Raw genomic sequence first — 26,173 nt, forward strand, 5'->3', positions numbered from 1 at the left:
TCATCCTCTTCTTCTATAGCCACCCCCCTACGTCTTGGTCATCCATCCATCCAAGTTACGTATAGTTTTAACACTAAACATAGTAGAAGTTATACTATTATAAAGGTTTCTGAAAAATAAAAGGGATTTGTTTAATTTACCTTTAACTCTTAATTTGGATTAAAACAACAATTTGCATGTGGAATCAGCTGTTTCTGGTAAACTTGTTATTGTCAACGTCTCAGCTAGTGCTATCCTATAGCCAAACCCATAATGTATGCCCTCATTATAAGAGGTGCTGTATGCATATAAAATGTGACAAAATTCAAGATTACATGTTAATGTAGGTATTTATACTTTAAATATATTTGACCAGATTTTGTCATTTCTACTTTAGCTTATTTCCAATGTGTGTTTTCCGACTACCGACTGGATTCGTCAGGGTGTGTCACATATATGAATATATAAAGACATTGGGGTCCGAAATGGTTAACACCGTTGATAAAGATGAGCAATAATGACTGTATAAAATAAACAATTCAAATACTGAGCTACAGGTAACTGCCAAAATCATGGAAAGACTTGAGTAAATGACGGATACAAAGTATATTGAAAGCAGGTGCTTCCACACAGGTGTGGTTCCTGAATTATTTAAGCAATTAACATCCCATCAGCCATTATTTTGGCTGCCATGGCTATGCTTCCATAGGATGACAATGCCCTCTTCCAAAGCACAGTGGTTTGACGAGCATGAAAACTATGTAAACCATATGCCATGGCCGTCTTCGTCATCAGATCTCAATCCAATTGAGCACTTATGGGAGATTCTGGAACAGCGCCTGAGACAGCATTTTCCCCCATCATCAACAAAACACCATTGAAGCTGTTCTTGCTCGTGGTGCCCCAACACCCTATTAAGACACATGTTGTTGTTTCCTTTATTTTGGCCGATACCTGTAGTTTATACATCAGTAATAAACAGCTAGGAATCCAATGGTTGAATTTGTGTGATTGTTATATTGGTTATATGACAGTATTTGGCAACCAGCTAAATGGCAAATCACACAATTTCAATCATTGTTTTATAACTGTCTATTATTTTTTTTATAAACGATTAACAAATAACTAACAGTGTATAAACTAAGTATAAGCCATGTTTAAAATAATTTTGCCCACTACTAACGTAAAGAGAAAAGGAGGGATTGTAGGTCTTTAAACCCAATACCGATCCAATGGTCTAATAAATCAGATACACTAAACTCATCAGAATATCATATATAATGACTAATTAGGCTAGATTACAATTACACTGTAAAACGTTTCAAAAAGTAGAGTTCGATCAAGATAAAATTTATTAGCATAATTACACAACATTTATTAGCCTAATTATACATCATATTAGGCCCTTTTTATCTCAAAATGATAGTGAAAACGGAATAATGATGCAATTATGTGCTTACAAACTTCTAAACAGAATTGGCAATTGAGATGAATCATCCGTGCAGGAACCCCTTCTCAAGCTGCTGAGAAAAAGTCCAGGTTACAAGAGAAACTAAGGACATATATAAATATCAAAGGATGCAGCTAGGATGTATGTCAATCACAGATTGTTATCACTAAACGGTAAGTCTGCTGTCTCTGGAGCTCACTCTCTGAACTAGTGTTGAGCTTACAGGTGTCCCATAGCTGGACCACCTGTGGTATACTCCTCTATCGCTATAAGGCTTAGATACTAAGAAGTCTGTGGTAGTGTGATGGGACAATGATACTAGGTTAAAAAGCAAGGATTTTTGGAGCTTGTCAAATTCTACAGTTTTCCATAGTAGGTAATAGATTATGTAATAGATTGTCAAGGATCTACAATTTGTACTGTCTTTGTGTTGTTGTTGTAAAGTAATACATATTGAGGGCTTTATTCAATTTGTATTGCTGAAGCGTGACAGATTGCGCTATAGAAATGTAAAGGTAATTTCCTATTGAGCCGAAATATGTAGCGTTTACCATCTGTGTCTCCATTAGAGCCAGAACATTGCCTTTAAATTTCAATCACGCTATAAAGCTGAACATCTGCAATATAGATTGAATAGAGCCATTACAGAGAGTTCCACAAGTAGCCAACATGTAATGAATATTGATTCAAATAAATGTTGACATGATTGTGCAGTTCAGCATATATTCATCCTCTCCCTGTCTCTTCCAGATGGCTGTTTGGTGGTGTGTTCTGTTTCCCCTGTTCTTCCTCACCCTGAGCTGTGTGTACCCATGTGGTGCTTCCACTCCAGGCCTACTCCAGGCCTACTCATACTCCCTCAAATCTACCAGGTGCACCCATGCCCGGGTTCAGCAGCTGCTCATGAGATATGTGAGTTCACTCCTCTGTTATTCCTCTGTTACTGGTGGCTAGTCTGCTAGCACTTGTACGCCCAGAGACAACAGCTATCCTCACCTACTACAGGCTGTTATCATAATGTACCCTCATTTGTCTTGTCAGAAAGAGGAGCTGTTGGATGACAAGCAGTTTGAGGACAGAGATCTGGAGTTACAGACCACACCATCACTCTCTACAGACTTCTACCACTGGCTTCAGATGAAGGTGTGTGTTTGTTGTGTGACCCGTTTATGAATCACTGTTAACCTGTGGTGGTTTAATGCTTTAAAAAGGTACGATGGAGCAGGAGGGACATTGTGTATAATGTTACGATCTGTACAGGACTGGGAGCGTCTGAGTGCTGCCTCTCAAGCCCTGCACACTTTCTGGGCTCACCTGGATATGAAGAGAAAGGAGATGGAGGTGGATAAGGTGGAACAGAGAGCAGCCCACTGGATGGGGACAAGGGGGAAGGCTAAAACCACCATACCCCAGGGTATGCACCGCGTTCAGACAGACCTGCGGGATCTCATGACAAAAGTCAACTTTCAGGTACAATGCCCACCATATAAATGAATGAACAAACACATGCACAGATACATATTTGATGTGTTCACACATTGTGTGTATACTTATGGTCTTTCCACACTAAATGAGGTGTTCACATAGCTACCCATCACTCAGCAGCTACCGTATATCCAACGTGAGGAGAATATTGTTACGAGCTCAGTCTGATAAACCTCTCTGTGGGATTTACAGTTGAGGTGTGTGAACAGTTCCCGTGTGAGCCCCAGCTCTCCCCCAGCCCTGACCCGTCCAGTGAGCCCTTCCTCCAGCCACCAGGCCCCATCAAAGTCCCTGTGGACCAGCCGCCTTGAGGGCTACATCATCCTCAGGGACCTGGAGCGCTACCTCACCAAGCTGGCCAGAGACTTCATCCTCCTGAAGACCAAACACAGTGGTCCTCCAAGCCAGCCCAATGGCAGATAAACACGGTGTGCATAGATTCATATTCATAATGCGTAATAGTACTGCACTAGCCTGGAAAAGTTGTGGTCAGAGTGGCTTTTAACTTATTTTGTGGACGAGGGATATTATTGGATGTGAGAATTTAGGTATTGTTATGAATCATAACACAACAGTATTTTATGTTGTCAATGCACACAGTTTATTTCAGCAGTAACAAGTTAATACAGCTAATACCAATAATAATGATATTCATATTTATAAATAATTCAGTATTGCTTTTGACAGAAAGACTTCAATGGAGATTTCTGGTATTGATCCTAAGATCATGATTTCTCATCGTGTGAGAGATGCTCTTCACTTTGTTTGACAGAAATCAGGTTTACATGTAGTATCACTGTAAGTTGTACAGCCTTACTCTCCTCTGGGTTTCTCCCTGAGTTTCCATCTTTTCTGTCTCTCACTCTCTCTGACTAACAGCCGAGAACCGGAAGAGTGCTGAGAAACACAACATCCCCTTTTTCCACAGCCCTCACTGACTTCAACGCCTATTTGCCTATTTATTGACTTATTTATTACTTATTTATTTGAAAATGCTTTTTATTGTTGTTACTATGGAAATATAAATATTGTTTTGTATTTGTATTACATACAAGAGCTAATATATTGTAAACAGGACTACAAAATAAAGATGAAGCATAAGATTTCAAATGTGTGGTTTCATTTAATACGACTATTGCTAATAAACATCAAAGTATTATGAATGCCGGCAAAACCTCTGATTCCATTATATATGAAATGTCGTCAGTAACTAAATCAATAACTATATAAATGTAGATTAATAAGTGCAATTGTGTTAAAAGAGAAAACAATCATTATATTTTTTTGCAGTGAGTGTATGGCTACGGTCTCACATTTAAAGAAGAAAAACAACTTCTGTGTGGCTAGAATCTGATTGGCTATGGCATCCAATGGGATGACTGGTTCGCTGTGGATTACAGCGAGGCGGTTATTACTTCCCATCATCATCATGGGTTGAGTTTAGGAGCCGTCTGCAAAACAAATCAATTCACAAATGGCGTCATTGTTATTACCTAATGTGGATTATTGGTCAAAAATTCCAATGAAAATATAAAGATGAAAGAGGTGGCTATCTTTAAATTACTGCTTTCCATTTTACAATCCCAGTCCTCCTCATGCTCCATCTACAAGTCCTCTCTTCTCTATCCCCCTTTCTCATCCTCCTTTCCTCAGCCCTGCTGTCCTCATAATAATGTGTCTCTTCCATACCCTGACTCACCACTAGCAGGTGTCCTCTCTTCTCCTCTATCCCCCTTTCTCATCCTCCTTTCCCCAGCCCTGCTATCCTCATAATAATGTGTCTCTTCCATCCCCTGACTCACCACTAGCAGGTGTCCTCTCTTCTCCTCTATCCCCCTTTCTCATCCTCCTTTCCTCAGCCCTGCTGTCCTCATAATAATGTGTCTCTTCCATCCCCTGACTCACCACTAGCAGGTGTCCTCTCTTCTCCTCTATCCCCCTTTCTCATCCTCCTTTCCTCAGCCCTGCTGTCCTCATAATAATGTGTCTCTTCCATCCCCTGACTCACCACTAGCAGGTGTCCTTTCTTGCATTTGGCCACCTTCAGCTCTGGTCCACTGGTGAAGTCAATGACTCCCTCTTTCCCCCGAGCCACTGCAAACGTAATACTGCACACAGGAACAGACAGGAGGAGAGGACCAGAGGAAAGGAGGGAAGGGGTAGGGGGTGAGAGGGGATGAGAGAGAAGAGGGGATAAAAGAGAAAACTATCATGATCACTAACAGTGGATGACAGTTGGAATGGGTTGACAAATGTCAGCAGGCTCTCAAAGATACTCTGAAGAAGATATCCAGTGTCCAGATGATCAGAGGAGCCAAACTCACCTGTCCTGGCTCGTGTTGACCTTGATCTTCTTGTCCGCCATAGTGGCCAGCTTGGTCACCACCTCGATCAAATGATCACACTGGAGCACCACATCACTCTACAGGGTAGACAAGGGGTCAGAGGTTAGGTACTGTACTTTATGGCACCATGGCAGTAAGTCGCCATGACAACTGCTAGATAGAATAACCAGGATGAGATCATCCTGTTACCTTTTGCTTGTTGTCCTCACTGGGCACGTGGAGAACCATGAACCCATCACTGAGAGAACTCACAGAGATGCCTGGAAAGAGAAGAACCGTGTTATACCGTGTTATACGTGTTAGAACCGTGTTATACACTGGACACATACACTACAACTACCTTGTAACCAAGGTTACCCCCCCTCTCCCCCGACCAACCACCCCTAGCCCCTCAATCCCCTATGGCCCCCAGGAGAGACTCACTCCTCAGGGTTGCATAGTCGATCCTCTGCTTCAGCTTGGCTTCGGCCACCAGCATGGCGAAGGAGGAGGTGAGGAGCAGCTGGCGAGGCCGTGCCTTGTAACCCCTCCTATCATACTTAGTCACCGCAATTCCATACTGACACAGACAGATAGAAAAAGAGGGGGATTGAGAGAGAAAGAGAGAGAATGACAGAGAGAGAGGGAGAGACACAGAAAGAGGGAGGGGTTGTCATAAAAACCCAAAGTTCTAAGTCTAACTGTATCAATTAGATTCAAAGCAATGCATGACAATGTAAAGAGGATGTACACAGCAAACAGACAATTAGCAGGATTAAACTACTCAGCCAAAAACAGCAGAGTGACAGAGGTGAGACAGGGGTCGGAAACACTACAGGGGGATAGTATTACAATATCATATTACTCACCTTCACTTTGTCATTGCCCAGAGTCTGTATCACTTTGAGGTTGAACTCCTCACTGTCTGTATACAGGACAGAACATCTGTCAGTGGTGTGGTTGTCAGTTACGTGGTCTGTGAAGTTTGGAAGTGTGTGCACACTGTGTTAGTGAGTGGACCCTACTTAGTCTGGAGGCAACAAACAGCTTAGGGACACTTTGGGGATAGCTGTCCTTCTGATCCTTGAATATCTGACTGGCTACCACCTTCTGCTCCATCTATAGAAAGAGGACAGAAGAGATGCCTGTAGAGTGAGGTTGCAGAGAGAGACAGAGGGAGAAAGAATGGAGAAATGTGGACAGAGACAGAGAGACACAGAGACACAGAGAGAGAGAGATACACAGACAGAGAGACACACAGACAGAGATACACAGACAGAGAGACACACAGACAGAGAGACACAGACAGAGAGACACAGACAGAGAGACACACAGACAGAGAGACACAGAGACACACAGACAGAGAGACACACAGACAGAGAGACAGAGAGACACACAGACAGAGAGACACACAGACAGAGAGACAGAGAGACACACAGACAGAGAGACAGAGAGACACACAGACAGAGAGACACACAGACAGAGAGACACACAGACAGAGAGACACACAGACAGAGAGACACACAGAGCGAGAGAGACAGAGAGACCGAGAGACACACAGACAGAGAGACACACAGAGCGAGAGAGACAGAGAGACACACAGACAGAGAGACACACAGACAGAGAGACACACAGACAGAGAGACACACAGAGCGAGAGAGACAGAGAGACACACAGACAGAGAGACACACAGAGCGAGAGAGATACACAGACAGAGAGACACACAGAGCGAGAGAGACACACAGACAGAGAGACACACAGACAGAGAGACACACAGACAGAGAGACAGAGAGAGTGTGTGAGATTTAAAAAACAAATAGAAAGAGGACAGAAATATCCTTTCTTTTTTAAATCTTTTTTTTGTGCCTCCCGAGAACTCTGGGTTCGCGCCCAGGCTCTGTCGCAGCCAACCGCGACCGGGAGGTCCATGGGGCGACGCACAATTGCCATAGCGTCATCCGGGTTAGGGGAGGTTTGGCAGGCAGGGATATCCTTGTCTCATCGCGCACCAGCGACTCCTGTGGCGGGCCGGGCGCAGTGCACGCTAACCAAGGTTGCCAGGTGCACAGTGTTTCCCCCGACACATTGGTGCGGCTGGCTTCCGGGTTGAATGAGCGCTGTGTTAAGAAGCAGTTGGCTTGGTTGGGTTGTGTTTCGGAGGACGCATGGCTTTCGACCTTCGTCTCTCCCGAGCCCATGCGGGAGTTGTAGCGATGAGACAAGATAGTAATTACTAACAATTGGATACCACGAAATTGGGGAGAAAAGGGGGTAAAATTCAAAAATAAAATAAAAATATAAATATCCTTTCTATGTGTTCCCGTCAGGTGAGTGACAGTAACAGACAGAGTAGCCTACCTGTTTCTTCCACTCTGGCTGGATCCTCCTGCAGTAGGCCCGCATCATGTTCCGCATACACAGCCTGCACAGGTGCTCTGACGCCTACACAGACATCGGGACAGATACAAATAAAACATTGACACATTGAATGCACAACAATCAGATGCATTTCACCATCACCTCTTGGCTTACACTTAATGTCTCTCAGTGAGTTTTGTGTGGAGTGTTGTTGGGCTGGCTGCAGTACCTCAGTGAGGCAAGGTGGGGGGATGGGCCAGCTTTTGTCCAGGACACTCTTAGGTGGGTTCCTAAACAGCATCATCAGGAAGGAGAAACGCTGATGGTCCAGGAAGTACTCGTTTTCTGGACAACGCTCATAGTGGCGGTAGATGAAGCCTTTGATGAACTTGCGTATGATGTCCACAGCGTGTCTGCGACGCCTGGCCTTCTGACGGGATATCATCCCTCTCCACGCAGATTGGATCACTATGACTAATAGATGGATAGAGGACACAATCAGTCACGTCACAGACACACCACAACAAGCTACAACTGTGCAGAGCTCAAAAGAACAAACAACAAAGTTATATCCTTTTGCATGACTTCATTCAAAGGTTCAGCAGATATCAAGAAAGTGGCCACAGAGTAACTGCTTCAGGAAGCAGTAATTGAGAAGCAGAGAAATAGTGTGAGCTCTTTGATCCCTCACCTGCCTGTCTGATGCGGAGGTACTTGGCCCTCTCTCTGTAACCCCTCCATGAGGTCTGTAGGGTGAGAACTAGAGCAGAGAACAGGAACAGAGGAGACCAAATGGACCACAGAACGGAAACGTTTAATTGGATCCAACACTGAACCAAAATCTAAATGCAACATGTAAAGTGTTGGTCCCATGTTTCATTCAAATACAATTGTGCACACATTTGTTAGTGTTAGTGAGTATTTCTCCTTTGCCAAGATAATCCATTCCACCTGACAGGTGTGGCATATCAAGAAGCTGATTAAACAGTGTGATCATTACACAGGTGCATCGCATCTTGTGCTTCGGACAAGAAAAGGCCACTTTAAAATGTGCAGTTTTCTCACACAACACAATGCCACAAGTTTTGAGAGAGCACACAAGTTGACTGCAGGAATGTCCAACAGAGCTGTTGCCAGAGAATTTAATGATAATTTCCCTACCATAAACTGCCTCCAATCGGCCTCACATCCGCTGACCACCTGAAACCATGACAGCCCAGAACATTCACATCTGGCTTCTTCACCTGCGGAATTGTCTGAGGGGGGTTCTGATCTATTTCTGTCTGTAATAAAGACATTTTGTGGGGATAAACTCTTTCTGATTGGCTGGGCCTGGCTCCCTATGTGGGTGGGTGCCATGGCAGCACCACTGCCCAGTCATGTGACATCCATAGATTAGGGCCTAATTCATTCATTTCAATTGACTAATTTCCTTATATGAACTGTAACTCAGTAAAATCTTTGAAATTGTTGCAAGTTGTGTTTATATTTTTGTTCAGTATAATTACATTAGCTAACTGTATTATCCATCCTCATGCTGCTGGTTAGTTGACCAAGTGGATGGTTTTCCACTGCTACTGCTACTCTGCTGTTTATCATGATCTGTGTTATTCTCCTAGCTAATTACATTAATTCCCCCAAAATATATGTATAGTCTCACCGAGGGCAGGCCTCCTGGCTTCCAGGGAATCTTCAGTGCTGAACAGAGTCTTAGGGAAGCGGATGAAGATCTTGGTCCTGCAAAGAGATAGGGAATTATACATCAACAACATACTGTCTCATGTTTCTCCTCACAACATGACTAAGGGAAATGTATGTCCCCTTTACTTCCCTCCCTCCCCTCTCTCTCTCTGTGTACCTACTTGCCCAGTTTGTATTCCTCTGGTTTGTAGCCCAGGTGTTGCACCAGAGTGGCTACTCCATCAGCCAGTCTGCCCTGCCAGTTAGGCCACGTCCCGGGACACAGAGACTTGTACCTGTGGTTACAGAATGTATATAGTTAATATAGAAACTGTGGTTACAGAAATGTATATAGTTAATACAGAAACTGTGGTTACAGAAATGTATATAGTTAATACAGAAACTGTGGTTACAGAAATGTATATAGTTAATACAGAAACTGTGGGTATAGAAATGTATATAGTTAATACATAAACTGTGGTTACAGAAATGTATATAGTTAATACAGAAACTGTGGGTATAGAAATGTATATAGTTAATACAGAAACTGTGGTTACAGAAATGTATATAGTTAATACAGAAACTGTGGGTATAGAAAATGTAAACATAGTGGCATAATATAGACACACACGCACACACAGACCTCTGTAGGAAGGTTTCATAGTGTCGGCGGTAGGCAAACCCAGCTCTCCTGACCCTCAGGTTCTCCATCAGACCCAGATACTTGACTTGGTGTCTGACTAGAGCCTCATCAAACCTCCCTGGGGAGAGTGAGAATATTTAATTGACTGATTGATTGATTGGGCTGATTGACTTCACAGGGTGTATGATTACCTGACTGCTTGGCATCGTTGGGTTTGATACAGCGCACATAGGATGGCTCCTTGGACATCAGTATCTCTATAAGTTTGGCCAGGCTGTTCTTAAACTGAGTGGCAGCCTACAGAGGGAAGCAGAGAGGTGACATATCAGACTGTGTGTGTGTGTGTGTGTGTGTGTGTGTGTGTGTGTGTGTGTGTGTGTGTGTGTGTGTGTGTGTGTGTGTGTGTGTGTGTGTGTGTGTGTGTGTGTGTGTGTGTGTGTGTGTGTGTGTGTGTGTGTGTGTGTGTGTGTGTGTGTGTGTGTGTGTGTGTGTGTGTCTCACCGTTTCTGGGCGTTTTTGGTCAGTCACTTCCTCTCGGTGGAAGCACTGACTCAGAACCTGGCTATTTGACTGGCATATGACCTGGACAGAGAAAGCACACCACAGAACCATGTAAACACAACACACCAAAACATCCGCTACACTCTATACCTACTGTAGTGCACACACATAAACCATGTGTGGGAATTCTGAGCGAGATCATGGGAAACCTGTAGTAATTGTGAGGTGGGTGTGAGTGTGTGGTCTGTGTGTTCTCATTTCACTATTGTTGCTCCAGCCTCACCTCTTTCAGGTTTCTGTAGAGAAGGTCCTTGTTCTTGTCCAGAAACCCTTTGATGCAGATGAACACAAAATATTACAAACAGTATATGTGAGGATGAAATCAGTTAATTATTTTCTGCAATTACACTATTACCAGATTGATTAGCTAGCTCACCATTGACACTGTAGTTGACCTCTCCTGCGTAATGAATCAGTTTGAACTCCTCTCTGCTCACTGCCTTGCGAGTCTTCCCATTCGACAACTTGTGACTGACATGCATACAGAGACAAATCATATCTTAGATACAGAACCACAAATATACACACAAAAACATATTTGGAACATGGTGCAAATACACAAACAAACTGTGAAGGCACCCATGTGTTTTGTGCATGTGTGTGTGTGTAAAAGAGACTCACGTGACGAAATGGGCATGGCCTCCCAAAGTGTCCTCAAGCTTCTCGAGGAAGGAGATATCGCTGGGCTCCCCTGGTCTCAAACACTCCTCATCCTAAAACACATTTATACCTTAACATTCAACTAGAGACAGGGAGAGGACAGAAGGAGAGCGATATTAGAGAGAGGTGAAAGGTTAAAGTGAGTCAGAAACACTACTAAACTGAGGTGAATGTCAGTCATTCTCACCAGGATGGAGATCAAGCCTTTGTGCTTTCCCTCTACCAGGTCACAGATTATCTTGTTGTCGAAGTACTTCACCGGTTCCCACTGAAATATACAGTATCATTACCGAACTACACCTTTATCACTACATGACAATTTGTTTTTCTTAGTATACCTCAATTCTTGTTTTGTCTATTTGAATGAAAACACCCCTCTCTTTCTCTGAGTACCCCTCGACCCTCCCTGACTCACAGTGATGCCCTCTGCCTCGTACTCCTCCTGCTCAGACTTGAGGGTGAGCTCAATGAACAGCTGATGCAGCTTCTCATTGCAATAGTTGATGCAGAACTGCTCAAAACTACAGGGAGATGGTTAGGGTAAAGAATATGGCACAAAACAACTGTGCTACAATGTTTTTTATTTATTGACCTCTATTTAACCAGGGGAACCCATTGATAACAGGGTCTCATTTCCAATGGTGCTCTGAGAACCACAGTTCAAGCAATGTGAGCAACAAATTTAAGCATGATCACCACAAAATTAGTTACAGCGCTTCAAATAAATTATATTACATTCAAAAGGGCAGTAGAAACAAATATACAGTGCATTCAGAAAGTATTCAGACCCCTTGACTTTTTCAAAATGTTGTTACGTTACAGTCTTATTCAAAGATTGATTACATAGATTTTCCCCTCATTTATCTACACACAATACCTCATAATGACGAAGCAAAAACTGTTTTTTAGTACATTTTAGAAAATATCTGAAATATGCCATTTACACATGTATTCAACCCTTTGCTCAGTACTTTGTTGAAGCACATTTGGCAGCGATTACAGCCTCGAGTCTTCTTGGGTATGTCACTACAAAGTTTGGCACACCTGTATTTGGGGAGTTTCTCCCATTATTCTCTACAGATCCTCTCAAGCTCTGTCAGGTTGGATGAGGAGAGTTGCTCCACAGCTATTTTCAGGTCTCTCCAGAGATGTTAGACTGGGTTCAAGTTCGGGCTCCAGCTGGGTCACTCAAGGACAATCAGAGACTTGTCCCGAAGCCACTCCTGTGTTGTCTTGGCTGAGTGCTTAGGGTCGTTGTCCTGTTGGAAGGTGAACCTTCACCCCCGTCTGAGGTCCTAAGCACTCTTTCATCAAGGATCTCTCTGTACTTTGCTCAGTTCATCTTTGCCTTGATCCTAACTAGTCTCCCAGTCCCTGCCATTGAAAAACATCCACACAGCATGATGCTACCAGCACCATGCTTCACTGTAGGGATGGTGCCATGTTTCCTCCAGATGTGAAGCTTGGCATTCAGGCCAAAGAGTTCAATCTTGGTTTCATCAGACCAGAGAATCTTGTTTCTCATGGTCTGAGAGTCTTTAGGTGCCTTTTGGCAAACTCTAAGTGGGCTGTCGTGCCAATTTACTGAGGAGTGGCTAATGTCTGGCACTCTACCATAAAGGCCTGATTGATGGAGTGCTGCCGAGATGGTTGTCCTTCTGGAAGGTTCTCCCATTTTCACAGAGGAACTCTGGAGCTCTGTCAGAGTGACCATCCGATTCTTGGTCACCTCCCTGACCAAGGCCCCCCCCAATTTCTCAGTTTGGCCGAATGACCAGCTATAGCAAGATTCTTGGTGGTTCTAAACTTCTCCCATTTAAGAATGATGAAAGCCACTGTGTTCTTGGGGACCTTCAATTCTGCAGAAATGTTTTGGTACCCGTCCCCAGATCTGTGCCTCGACACAACACTGTCTCTGAGCTCTACGGACGATTCCTTTGACCCCATGGCTTGGTTTTCGCCCTGACATGCACTGTGAACTGTGGAACCTTACAGGTGTGTGCCTTTACAAATCATATCCAATCAATTGAATTTACCACAGGTGGACTCCAATCAAGTTGTAGAAACATCTCAAGGATGATCAATGGAAACAGGATGCACCTGAGCTCAATTTCGAGTCTCATAGCAAAGAGTCTGAATATTTATGTAAATAATATATTTCTGTTTCTTATTTTTAATACATTTGCAAAAATGTCTAAAAACCATGTTTTCACTTTGGGGTATTATGTGTAGATGGATGAGGTAAATATGTTTAATACTGTCTGTAACACAACAAAATGTGGAATAAATCAAGGGGTGTGAATACTTTCCGAAGGCACTGTAGATCAACATGTCCAGGTGAACAGGCCACACTGATAACTCGAGCTTGACTCCCAAGTTTCTAAAACATAAAAAAACATCTTCGGAAATGTGATCATAATCAATAGGATATTTTAGCGATCCGCAGTAGAAGACGTCCTAAATGCCCCCAGCCTGCAGATGTGAGCTAAACAGCACACTTGCACTTGAGATGTGTTTTTAGGTTATGGATGAGAAAGTGAACTGGTAAATCCAAAACTTTAGCTCAGTTGTAATGCTGCTTTGCGATCTATTAGGCGCAAGGGTTGTATTAAATAGGAACCATATGTATTTACTGACGCATTTGCCGATGTTCAATTCAATGGCACAAAACGTATAAACAAAATCATTCACTGTGAAAGTTGACACATACATGTAGACCTTCATATATACGCTATACGCAGCACTTCGTTTAAAGCATCAATTTATCAAATCAATTATTGTTTTGTTGCTCAAACTGCAGGCAACACCTGTCAAAGTCATTTTCAAAAGACAGGGATGTCAATTCGCACTCTTCTGCGATGTAAAAAATGAACAATCTTCCTCCTATTTTCAAAAGTGAGACAGGATTTGTTTCTATACAGGAAACCAAATCTTTACTCTCATGTTTTAGTCAGTTTATCAATGTGTGTTTTAAAGGACAGTTCACCGTCAATCCAAATACCCAACGTAAACTCGCTCACTTTTGTACATCGCCTTGGTCTGTACAATTGACCTTATTTTAGCGCCCCAAAAACGTAATACTTCCAGATCAACTGTAATGTCAATACCATTGTAAAGCACCATTTCTCCCCTTTCCAACAAAATTAATGACATGACCTAAACGCTGCCCGTTTCTGCATAATTCAAGAAGGCAATGAGCTCCTTCAGGTCTTTTTAAAAATGGCGGGTGGGGAAGCTAAACTAATGCGTGATAGTGAGGAGAGGAGATGTGTGGGAAAACTGCTTTTTTTTCACTCGATCTGTCCAATTTATCGCCTCTAAAATGTAAATAAAACACTATAAAGAGTTTATATAATGTGTCATTACTGTCACGTTCGTAATAAGTGTTGAGTTCCACATCTTTATTTGCAGTGAAACTTCAAAAAAACAAACAAGCAACAAAACATAACCTCAGTGGTGCTACCAGCACAGACACAAATAATATCCCACAACCCAGGTGGGAACAATGGAGAACTTAAGTATGATCCCCAATCAGAGACAACGATAATCAGCGGACTCTAGTTGGGAACCATACCAAGTACACCAACATAGAAATAGGAAAACTAGAACACCACCCTAGTCACGCCCTGACCTACAACACCATAACTAAGGGCTCTCTATGGTCAGGGCGTGACAATTACATACCTATTTGAAGGTTTGTGTCAAATTTGAATCAGGTTTTTAGGGCGGTGCTAAAGAGATCTTCAGAAGTAAACAGCAGCTTTGAAAGTCATGATCGCTTACAGTGATGACGTATCCCCCCTTACCCCCGTCACTGTCCATTTCTTGTTTTTAAACGACGAGAGAAGTGCTACACCTGGTGGAGAGAGATTGTAAAGACAGAAATAGTTGCTTTATGCGTGCTGTACGTTACGACATGACACGTCCCGATGTAACGGAGGGTCAGTTTTTTTCAACTTTTCTCCAATACTATAGAGCCATTACCATGTCGATCAACGCTTGAATAGAAACGTAGTTCCCACCTCAGATTTTGAAGTCAACACAGTCGCTACAGTCCCGTTAGTTTTCTTTGCAGCCTCGTTTGAATGTCGCGGTTGCGCACATTTGTACGAAATGGGGTGAGTTTACGTTAGATACTTATAATGGGGGACAAGCTCAATTTGGCCGCCTCTCAAAGTACAGATACGCAGGTCTTTAGGATACATTTTACGAGACCTGGAGAAAAACATAAACCTGGTTTTGGCGACATTTAGAACTCATTTAAGATCGGTGAGTGATTCTTGAATTGAGTCATAGCCAAACAATGACATAATGTACAGCACATTGCTATACAACACATATTCATGCACTGAATAAATGAGCTAACATTCGTTCTGGTACCTATTGTGCTGGAAGACCTCAAAGCCATAGATATCCAGCAGTCCTATGACTGATGATGAGCCCATACTGCTGTTGTACACATCATCCTGCAGATAGACAGCACACAATACACTCAGTTTTATAGGTGGGAAGCAGAATTATGTAGCTAGCAAAAAGAGGAGCAGTAACTATGAGCTAGCTATCCTGATTGATGTTTGTGTGAGACCTTGAATGCCAGAGACTGGTTGATCTTCACCACCAGCCAGGTGAAGGCACGGGCATACACCGCTTTGGCCAAGGCATCACGGGCTGCCACAGCCTGCTCAAAACTCAACGGGCTTATCATCTGGGACACACACACACATATTAGTGATGCAAAATACTTTAGTACACTCTCTTTAAAACCACAATCTAAATATGCATGCCATACACATCAAAGGCATACTGTATTACTTGTTTGTAAGTGGGATATTAAATTATATTATATTACCAGGCATAGTTCTGTATCAAGTGAAACAGCCCGCCATAGACACTCACCTCCTCCCCTTTGGCAGTGATTTTCTTATGAGTGAGAGCCTCTCTCAGTGCTGCTCCATCCACACCTAACAGCTGCAGGACAAGCAGGACAACATCAACATCTGCCTTTAGAATGGGGAATGTGTGTGTGTGTTAGAATGGGGAGTTTGTGTGTGTGTGTGTGTGTGTGCGCGTGTTTGTGTGTGTGTGCGCGTGTTTATGTTTGTGTGTGTTTGTGTGTGTGTGTATGTGCGCGTGTTTGTGTGTGTGTGTGTGCGCGTGTTTGTGTGTGTGTGTGCGCGCGTGTTTGTGTGTGTGCGCGTGTTTGTGTGTGTGTGCGTGTTTGTGTGTGTGTGTGTGTGTGTGTGTGTGTGTGTGTGTGTGTGTGTGTGTGTGTGTGTGTGTGTGTGTGTGTGTGTGTGTGTGTGTGTGTGTGTGTGTGTGTGTGTGTGTGTGATGGGGGTGTAGGGTATCGTTCATCTTCATAGTTCCAACCTTTGACAGGTATTTGAGCTGAGGCTCAGTGGTGATCTGGTTTTCCCCATTCTTTCCTTCTCCAAACTGAGTGTTCCCAAGATGGAGGACACTGGCGATTATATTCAACAGATCCTAAAGAGGGAGAGTGAACAGAGATTTAAACCATGACCTTCTCATTCTTCATGGTGAAACTTTGGGTTGAGTGAAATTTGTTTGCAGTAAAAAACGGTATGCACTATTATTATACACTAAAATGTCTCTAACCTCCACCTCATCCTCATGGAAGCCGATGACGGTCAGGGCCTTCCTCACTGTTCTCCAGTCATTCTTATCATTGATGGAGCTCACCCTAGGACAGCAACCCTGAGAGGAACAGTACATCACTGATCAAATAACTGTGCGCACACACCGACACACACACACACACACACACACACACACACACACACACACACACACACACACACACACACACACACACACACACACACACACACACACACACACACACACACACACACACACACACACACACACAACAAACACAAACACACACACACACACACACACACACACACACACACACACACACACACACACACACACACACACACACACACACACACACACGCGCACACACACATGCGCACGCACAAACACACACCTTGACCAGGTATTGGTATTTCTGGGCGTTTCTCTCCAATCCCAGCTTGCTGAGAAGGTCTTGTTCTCCTCCCTCGAGCAGCTGGTAGAAAATATGGAAGTTCCTCTCGCCGTGGTTCTGGTGCACAACACGGGATTTCTCCAGCAGGTAGTTGAGGATGTGGCCACCTATCGGCGCCCCCTAGGGGAGGTTAGGAACAGGGACAGTCAAGGTACTTCTGAGTGTGGTCCTACTAGAGCTGCATTAAAACCGATTTATGCTTGATCTGAAAATGCTGTCTGAAGGTTCCAATATAAACACAAACTCACTTCCTTGACAACTTCCTTCACAACAGCTCTGCTCTGCAAAGTGCAAAAAGTATGAATGCCCTGACTTCTACAGAGGCCGCATCGCAGTAAATGCTGTACGGCCAATGCAGATGCGGAATGACCATAAATTGTCTTTTATCTGAATTATGCCCTCATGACTTAGACTCATAGTAAGGCATGCTGTAATGGTAAGACCTGAATGCAACATGTTTTAGTTATGCACAATCTTTTGATGGAATGGTGTGTTGTAGAGACAGTATGGCATGAGTATCAGCGATAGTAGACTTATGTGAGGAAAATCCCTTAACCCAGGTGCCAAAAGAAAGAAGAACAAAAGGCTTACCCTGAAGTCAAACTGGACATCCATGTATTTGCCAAACCGGCTGGAATTGTCATTACGCAGTGTTTTGGCATTACCAAAAGCCTGTAGAGAGAGAGAGAGAAGTGAGTGAGGGGAACAACAGAGATAAGATCAAACACAGCTGAGAGAGAGGAAGCATTAACAGTACAGTAATAGCATGTTCACAGCAGGATGTATCTATTGTTATGGCTTTGTCGGAGATTGGTTCAAAATATGCAATGTATCAACATGATTTCCCTCATCCACAAATAGATTTACTAGTTTGAAGCAACATGATTTTGTAGTGGGCCATTCATTTATCTTTGATGTTACACCAGTCTCAGTACCCCGGCTATAAATGCCCTTCCTCCTCCAGAGCCTTAGTGGTGCTCATGGGAAGAGATCCTTGGCAGGGGATCTTGAGAGGCGGCGGGGGGTATACCGTACCTCCAGAACAGGGTTGGACTGCAGCAGGCGGTCCCGGAGCGTACTCAAGTGGTCAGTGACAGGGCAGGTTGTGGCGTAGTACTGGAGGATCTTCTTGGAGGCCTCAGTCTTCCCTGCTCCGCTCTCCCCAGAGATCAGGATACACTGGTCCCTCCTCTCAATCCGCATGGCCCGGTACGTGTTGTCTGACACCGCATAGCTACAGGACAGAGAAACAGAGGGGTGGGATACAAACATGATGTCAGCTAATGATCCAGCTCATACTGGTGTTTTCACATACAGTTGATCACGATCATATAGAAAACAAACAATACATACTGTAAATGTATTGTACCCAATGCAGATTCATATGTAGGCCTACTGTATGTACATAATGACATCTACACATACATGCTGGTCCTGCTTGGTCAGAGAGAGGTTCAGGATCAGGGGTCAGAGGGTGACTCACATGTGGGGTGATATCTCGTAGAAGCTGACCCCTCGGTAGCGCTCCATGTGCGCCTTGGAGTAGATCTCCAGGTCCTTGTTGGGGTTCACTGACACCAACACTGATCCTATGTAGGTCTGATACGGGGAGACAAGACCCGTACACTGCCGTCACCAACCCCTCAAACACTGACATAAAATAAACCTTAACCAAACATTATGTGAAGCTATGTAGGATCAGTCGTGAAGAGGGCACGACAACACCTCTTCCCCCTCAAGATGCTGAAAAGATTCGGCATGGGCCCTGAGACCCTCAAAAAGTCACTGCTTAGCATCCAACTGCAGGCACTACAGAGGGTAGTGCGTATGGCCCAGTACATCACTGGGGCCGAGCTATCTGCCATCCAGGACCGCTATACCAGGAGGTGTCTAAGAAAGGCCCTAAACATTTTCTAAGACTCCAGCCACCCAAGTCATAGACTGTTCTCTCTGCTACCGCACGGCAAGCGGTACCGATGCACCAAGTCTGAAACCAACAGGACCCTGGACACACAAGACTGCTAAATAGTTAGTCAGGTTAGCTATAGGTTAACGATTTATCCTCATTGACCCTTTTTGCACTAAGTCCTTTGACTTATCACATACACTGCTGTTACTGTTTATTATCTATCCTGTTTGCCTAGTCACTTTATTCCTACCCATATGTACAAGGCTGTAACATAACAAAATGTGGAAAAAGTCAAGGGGTCTAAATACTCGTGGTGTATTTATTCCTTTCTCGTGTTATTTCTGTATTTTTATATATTTTTTAATTTGGGGGGGGGTTAGTCTACACCTGCTGTTTACGAAGCATGTGACAATAATTTTTATAGGACCAATATTTCCATAATGATATGATTCTTTACATAGATGAGGTTCTCTCCAAAACGTCGGCGCAGGTTTTCGATGAAGGCCGCCTCGCTGGTGTAGTTCTCCAGCAGGACGAAGTCCTGCACCCCCACCCTGTCACGTGCTGTCAGAGTACTCTCCATAACTAGATGAACTCTGCCCTCACCTCCCAAATCCTAGAAAGAGAGAGAGATAGATAGAGAGGGATGGGGTGAGAAGAGGGGGGGGTGTCTTCATTGCCTGCTGCTCTTTCCCCAGATACACATAACCCAAATTGACCCCACCAATATGCACTTCATCTAGACACGATAGAATTTGACAGGTATAAGCAATATGTTAAAATCCTCACCTTGCCCCCTGATAGGCTTGGAGTAATTTTCCCCATATCGCTTACATAACCTCTTAGAACTACACAAGTGCATTGAGGGTTGGGCAGAGGTTCGAGTTGGGATTGAGTGTATACCGACAACACCACAACACTGCAAATAAACAGCTCTACAAGAGGCTTGTCAAGAACAACCACATCAACCAGAGGAAAGCACACACAGGACAATTCAGACATACAGAACACAAATCAAACAATGATGACATTTCAAGAATCCCTGATATAAACAGTGTCTCTAAGCTCCTCTATTGTGTGATTGTGAGATAGCGTATTGGGATGTATATACAGTAAATACAGGCCATAGCTCCAGTCAGGTTCTGACCAATGCTGTTAAAGAGGTGTGTGTACATGTAAACACTGGTACACTGATGGCAAACATGACAGGAATTAATATCCAGAGAAGTTCACCGTCATGTCCATCAGACACACAAATAAAAATATACCTACTGTGGATTATCCAGCTATGACTGTACTATAATCCAGCAGTACAGACCAGAATTTCAAGGCTAGGCTACATCCTATATTCCAGCACAGTGCTACTACAACCAATAGCCTCTAGTTTGTTTGATCACTCTCTGTATCTTTTGAACAGAGTAAGCCAGCCCCCCCTAACACACACATTCACACATGCACGGACCCCCACCCACCCACAAACATACACACATGCAAGCACGCACGGACGCACACGCACACACAAAGGGAGAGGAACAATGGGGCCAGGTGCTTTGGGAACACACAGCCCTGTCAGGGGTGTTGTTAGGGGCTCGTTGAGGTAATTAACTGGTCGTTATCTCTGAACGCTTAATGGTGGAAAATCCTTGAAACAACACAAGGACAACAGTGGAGTGAAGCCAAGAACTTTGAGCAGAGGAAGGCCAGGAGACACTTCCACTCTGTGCTCTAACCCCTCTAACTCAGTGTATTGTTCTCCTACTCACATCTGCAGGTGGCCTTCCTGCAGCCAGTAAAACAGAGGAATTCTTTCTCACACACACATGAATACATAGCGATTAGCGAATCAGTCAGATTTTCCGAAGGATATAACTGAAGTATTTTAGGGTCAGGTTTAGGGTCAGGTCTTCAAGGAACTCCATTGAATGTGTCTTTTGTGTGTTTCTCTCAACTCTAATGCTTTAGCTCACACCCTTCTGCCTCTTTAAAGGGTTGTGAGTGGACTCTCAAGTAGTGTAGGCATAGTTGCTGTTGTCCTGTGGCCCTCAGTGAAAAGATATGTGCAGTACGTACTCATCAGAAAAGCACAAGATTCTAGGTCAGGGGCGTCATGCACCCATTCTTTTAGAGGGAAGTACGTGAGGATGAACGGAGGTGGTCCGGAGGTAGAAAATTCTAAGAATTTAGCATTTTTCAAACACCTGAATCAGATATTTCCTGCAATGTAGAGCCATAATCATTATGCCCAATTCCATGTCAACATACCTATCTTCTTCTGCATAGATTATATTCTAAGCATACATCTTTACCTGTTCAATTGTCATTTTAAAATAATGCACATTGATTATTTAATGCCTTAAAGGTTGTTCCACCTCAAAAAGCACAAGAAATAGGATTTCGACACCCTCCATCTCAGATTGTTCTGAAACTGTTTTTGTTGTTATTAAAAAGAAATAAGATTAGTATTCCTGCAACAGTATTTTGTTGAAATATAATTTGATCTCTAAGAAATTAATCTAATTGATTGCACCCAAATTGGTAATTTAAATTTTTAGGATTCATATAATATTCAGTAAATATAGTATGTACTATAACATCTGATTGTAACTATAAGTTAGACATGAGGAATCCAAAAAATAAATCGGAAGTCACCAACGGACACCCCACACCCCACGCCCCACGCCCCACGGGAATTCCACCCCAACAACAAGTATATAGTATCAGTTTTCTATGTTTGACAAGTAGTATGGAGGAGTTGTGGTTCGGAAAATTGTTTCTTCATCCTATGTAATGTATTCTCTGTTAATTTGGTGATGTCCCCCCCCCCCCCCCCCATTCAGAGAAATGTATAATTGAAGTTGTTGGGTTTATGTCCCATCCTACATTCTGATATTACCAGGTTCTGACCACTACATAGATAGTTCACCCCATTATCAGCCTGAAAGCCTCATTCTGGGACATTTCTGCAAAAAGGTAGCTGACATTTCTCTTCTTCAATGGAGAAAGATGAGTGTCACAGGGGTGACGTTTTTCCCAATACTTTTATTTATCCTTTATTTAACTAGGCAAGTCAGTTAAGAACAGATTATTATTTACAATGACAGCCTACCCCATCCAAACCCTAACCCGAACAATGCTAGGCCAATTGTGCACCGTCCTATGGGACTCCCAATCACAGCCGATTGTGATACAGCCTGGAATCGAACCAGGGTCTGTAATGACGCCTCTAGCACTGAGATGCAGTGCCTTAGACCGCTGCGCCACTCAGGAGCCCAATACATTAGGTTCAATGTGAAAAGAGACCTGAAAATAGCTGTGTAGCGACGCACCCCATCAAACCAGACAGAGCATGAAAGGATCTGTAGAGAAGAATGGGAGAAACTCCCCAAATACAGGTGTGCCAAGTTTGTAGCGACATACCCAAGAAGACTTAATGCTGTAATCACTGCCAAAGGTGCTTCAACAAAGTACTGAGTAAAGGGTCTGAATACTTATGTAAATGTGATATTTCAGCAATTTTCTAAAATGTTCTAAAAAACAGTTTTTGCTTCATCATTATGAGGTATTGTCTGTAGATAAATGAGGGGAAAATCTATGTAATCAATTTTTGAATAAGACTGTAACGTAACAAAATGTGGAAAAAGTCAAGGGGTCTGAATACTTTCTGAATGCACTGTATATTTGTTTCTACTGCCCTTTTGAATGTAATATTTAAAACAATTGAAGCGCTGTAACTAATTTTGTGGTGATCATGCTTAAATTTGTTGCTCACACTGTTGTCCTCAGAGCACCATTGGAAATGAGACCCTGTTATCAATGGGTTCCCCTGGTTAAATAGAGGTCAATAAATAAAAAACATTGTAGCACAGTTGTTTTGTGCCATATTCTTTACCCTAACCATCTCCCTGTAGTTTTGAGCAGTTCTGCATCAACTATTGCAATGAGAAGCTGCATCAGCTGTTCATTGAGCTCACCCTCAAGTCTGAGCAGGAGGAGTACGAGGCAGAGTACATCACTGTGAGTCAGGGAGGGTCGAGGGGTACTCAGAGAAAGAGAGAGGTGTTTTCATTCAAATAGACAAAACAAGAATTGAGGTATACTAAGAAAAACATATTGTAGTGATGAACCAAATACTGAGTAAAGGGTCTGAATACTTATGTAGATGTGATATTTCCATTTTTTAAATGTATAAATTAGCAAAAAGTTCTAAAATCCTGTAATTGCTTCGTCATTATCAAGGGAACTGAAGACTTTCCGAATGCACTGTAGATTCAGCTGCAGATCGATTTTGTTGTTGAGTGGATGGTTGGGGGGCCAGAACATAATTACAAATCATTTGCAGACTGCATATTGACCGCAAGATGCGCCAACAGATATATTATATAATATTTGATTAAAACATAATAATTTCAAACCCTTGCTTACATTTGTATACAATCACGTGTCTCTCTATTATGCGTGGGAATACTTGGGAACAGATTGCCAAAATTAAAATCACTTGGAGCTGATTTCCTGGTGTTTTTAAAGGATTTTATGTCCAACAATTAAATGATGTTGCTCGGAAAACTTGGTGGGCCAAATGAAACCGCCAGTTGGTTAACCATGGTGTGGGGGGGTCATTGCTAAAAAACAGTTTGGTCTAAATCAGATGTTAGGTACTATTATTATTTAATATTATATATATAATGAAAGTAGCCACCCTTTGCCTTGATGACAGATTTGCACTCTTAGCATTCTCTCAACCAGCTTCATGATGTAGTCACCTGGAATGCATTTCAATGAACAGATGTGCCTTAACCTATGCATGTCAACATCAGAAGCCTCCTCCCTAAGTTTGTTTTACTCACTGCTTTAGCACACTCCGCCAACCCTGATGTCCTTGTCGTGTCTGAATCCTGGTTTAGGAAGGCCACCAAATATTCTGAGAGTTCCATACCCAACTGCAACATTTTCCATCAAGATAGAACTGCCAAAGGGGGAGGAGTTGCAATCTACTGCAGAGACAGCCTGCAAAGTTCTGTAATACTTTTTTGAAAATCTAATTTGAAAAATGAACCTCTCCAGAAATAAGTCTCTCACTGTTGCCGCCTGCTATCGACACCCCTCCGCTCCCAGCTGTGCTCTGGACACCGTTTGTGTATTGATCGCCCCCCCATCTAGATTCAGATTTTGTTCTGTTAGGTGACCTAAACTGGGATATGCTTAACACCCCGGCAGTCCTACAATCTAAGCTAGATGCCCTCAATCTCACACAAATAATCAAGGAACCCAACATGTACAACCCTAAATCCGTAAACATGGGCACCCTCATAGATATTATCCTGACCAACTTGCCCTCCAAATACACCTCCTCTGTTTTCAATCAGGATCTCAGCGATCACTGCCTCATTGCCTCTATCCGCTATGGGTCCGCGGTCAAACGATCACCCCTCATCACTGTCAAAAGCTCCCTAAAACACTTCTCTGAGCAGGCCTTTCTAAACGACCTGGCCCGAGTATCCTGGAAGGATATTGACCTCATCCCTTCAGTCGAGGATGCCTGGTCATTCTTTAAAAGTCATTTCCTCACCATCTTAGATAAGCATGCCGTTCAAAAAACACAGAACTAAGAACAGACATAGCCCTTGGTTCCCTCCAGACCTGACTGCCATTGACCAGCACAAAAACATCCTGTGGCGGACTGCAATAGCATCGAATAGTCCCCGTGATATGCAACTGTTCAGGGAAGTCAGCAAAGCAAAGGCTAGTCCAACCCCCCCCCCCCCCCACAGCAGATGTTCTGAAATAGCTGCAAAACCTGAACCAGTACAAATCAGCTGGGCTAGACAATCTGGACCCTCTTTCTAAAACTCTCCGCAGCCATTGTTGCAACCCCTATTACCAGCCTGTTCAACCTCTATTTCATATCGTCCGAGATCCCTAAAGATTGGAAAGCTGCCACGGTCATCCCCCTCTTCAAAGGGGGTGACACCCTATACCCAAACTGTTATAGACCTATATCCATCCTGTCCTGCCTATCTAAAGTCTTCAAAAGCCAAGTTAATAAAAAGATCACCGACCATTTCGAATCCCACCGTACCTTCTCCGCTGTGCAATCCGGTTTCCGAGCCGGTCACGGGTGCACCTCAGCCACGCTCAAGGTACTAAACGATATCATAACCGCCATCAATAAAAGACAGTACTGTGCAGCCATCTTCATCGACCTGGCCAAGGCTTTCGACTCTGTCAATCACCGTATTCTTATCGGCAGACTCAATAGCCTTGGTTTTTCTAATGACTGCCTCGCCTGGTTCACCCACTACTTTACAAACAGAGTTCAGTGTGTCAAATCAGAGGGCATGTTGTCTGGACCTCTGGCAGTCTCTATGGGGGTACAACAGGGTTAAATTCTCGGGCCGACTCTCTTCTCTGTATATATCAATGATGTCGCTCTTGCTGCGGGTGATGTCCTAATCTCCCTCTACGCAGACGACACCATTCTGTATACTTCTGGTCCTTCCTTGGACACTGTGCTAACAAACCTCCAAACGAGCTTCAATACCATACAACACTCCTTCCGTGGCCTCCAACTGCGCTTAAACGCTAGTAAAACCAAACGCTGGCCTCACCCGCCCGCCCGACTAGCATCACCACCCTCGACATCATCTACAAAATAGCTTCCAATACCCTACTCAGAAAACTGGATGCAGTCTATCACAGTGCCATCCGTATTGTTACCAAATCACCTTATACCACCCACCACTGCGACCTGTATGCTCTAGTCGGCTGGCCCTCGCTAGACATTAGTCGCCAGACCCACTGGCTCCAGGTCATCTATAAGTCTATGCTAGGTAAAGCTCCGCTTTATCTCAGTTCACTGGTCACGATAACACCCACCCGTAGCACACGTTCCAGCAGGTATATCTCACTGATCATCCGCAAAACCAACACCTCATTTGGCCGCCTTTACTTTCAGTTCTCTGCTGCCAGTGACTGGAATGAATTGCAACAATCGCTGAAGTTGGAGACTTTTATTTCCCTCACCAACTATCTGAGCAGCTAACCGATCACT

At 43.5% G+C, this 26,173-nt stretch overlaps 2 protein-coding genes across 4 annotated transcripts in view; one reads left to right on the forward strand and one right to left on the reverse strand.

Moving 5' to 3' along the window:
- The first annotated feature begins 1,968 nt into the window (after window positions 1-1,968).
- LOC123999176 lies at window positions 1,969-3,504 on the forward strand. Its single transcript, XM_046304670.1, has 4 exons — window positions 1,969-2,341; window positions 2,471-2,572; window positions 2,690-2,899; window positions 3,107-3,504. The coding sequence occupies exons 1-4, from the start codon at window positions 2,132-2,134 to the stop codon at window positions 3,335-3,337; spliced, it is 753 nt and encodes a 250-aa protein (XP_046160626.1). The 5' UTR covers window positions 1,969-2,131; the 3' UTR covers window positions 3,338-3,504.
- The window catches only part of LOC123999175 (unconventional myosin-Ic-like), a 37,915-nt gene continuing 14,316 nt past the window's right edge, over window positions 2,575-26,173 (reverse strand). For 2 of the 3 annotated variants that reach the window (XM_046304669.1, XM_046304668.1), the window contains exons 2-31: window positions 19,583-19,741; window positions 18,700-18,815; window positions 18,252-18,450; window positions 17,808-17,888; window positions 17,157-17,336; window positions 16,757-16,855; window positions 16,511-16,624; window positions 16,037-16,108; window positions 15,726-15,845; window positions 15,521-15,606; window positions 11,556-11,661; window positions 11,328-11,408; window positions 11,102-11,193; window positions 10,857-10,951; window positions 10,704-10,750; window positions 10,421-10,501; window positions 10,111-10,216; window positions 9,920-10,037; window positions 9,459-9,572; window positions 9,257-9,333; window positions 8,288-8,356; window positions 7,826-8,070; window positions 7,597-7,680; window positions 6,264-6,357; window positions 6,108-6,163; window positions 5,683-5,818; window positions 5,449-5,519; window positions 5,239-5,336; window positions 4,923-5,022; window positions 2,575-4,365 (exon numbers count right to left, since the gene is read on the reverse strand). In XM_046304669.1, the coding sequence (XP_046160625.1) occupies window positions 4,342-4,365; window positions 4,923-5,022; window positions 5,239-5,336; window positions 5,449-5,519; window positions 5,683-5,818; window positions 6,108-6,163; window positions 6,264-6,357; window positions 7,597-7,680; window positions 7,826-8,070; window positions 8,288-8,356; window positions 9,257-9,333; window positions 9,459-9,572; window positions 9,920-10,037; window positions 10,111-10,216; window positions 10,421-10,501; window positions 10,704-10,750; window positions 10,857-10,951; window positions 11,102-11,193; window positions 11,328-11,408; window positions 11,556-11,661; window positions 15,521-15,606; window positions 15,726-15,845; window positions 16,037-16,108; window positions 16,511-16,624; window positions 16,757-16,855; window positions 17,157-17,336; window positions 17,808-17,888; window positions 18,252-18,450; window positions 18,700-18,815; window positions 19,583-19,708 (3,087 nt within the window). In that variant the 5' untranslated portion in view covers window positions 19,709-19,741 and the 3' untranslated portion in view covers window positions 2,575-4,341. Of the gene's footprint in view, window positions 4,366-4,922; window positions 5,023-5,238; window positions 5,337-5,448; window positions 5,520-5,682; window positions 5,819-6,107; window positions 6,164-6,263; window positions 6,384-7,596; window positions 7,681-7,825; window positions 8,071-8,287; window positions 8,357-9,256; window positions 9,334-9,458; window positions 9,573-9,919; window positions 10,038-10,110; window positions 10,217-10,420; window positions 10,502-10,703; window positions 10,751-10,856; window positions 10,952-11,101; window positions 11,194-11,327; window positions 11,409-11,555; window positions 11,662-15,520; window positions 15,607-15,725; window positions 15,846-16,036; window positions 16,109-16,510; window positions 16,625-16,756; window positions 16,856-17,156; window positions 17,337-17,807; window positions 17,889-18,251; window positions 18,451-18,699; window positions 18,816-19,582; window positions 19,742-26,173 lie in introns of those variants that run through there. The other variant, XR_006832398.1, reaches the window with a different exon arrangement.

Source organism: Oncorhynchus gorbuscha, linkage group LG16, assembly GCF_021184085.1.
Source record: "Oncorhynchus gorbuscha isolate QuinsamMale2020 ecotype Even-year linkage group LG16, OgorEven_v1.0, whole genome shotgun sequence".
Lineage (NCBI taxonomy): Eukaryota > Metazoa > Chordata > Actinopteri > Salmoniformes > Salmonidae > Oncorhynchus > Oncorhynchus gorbuscha.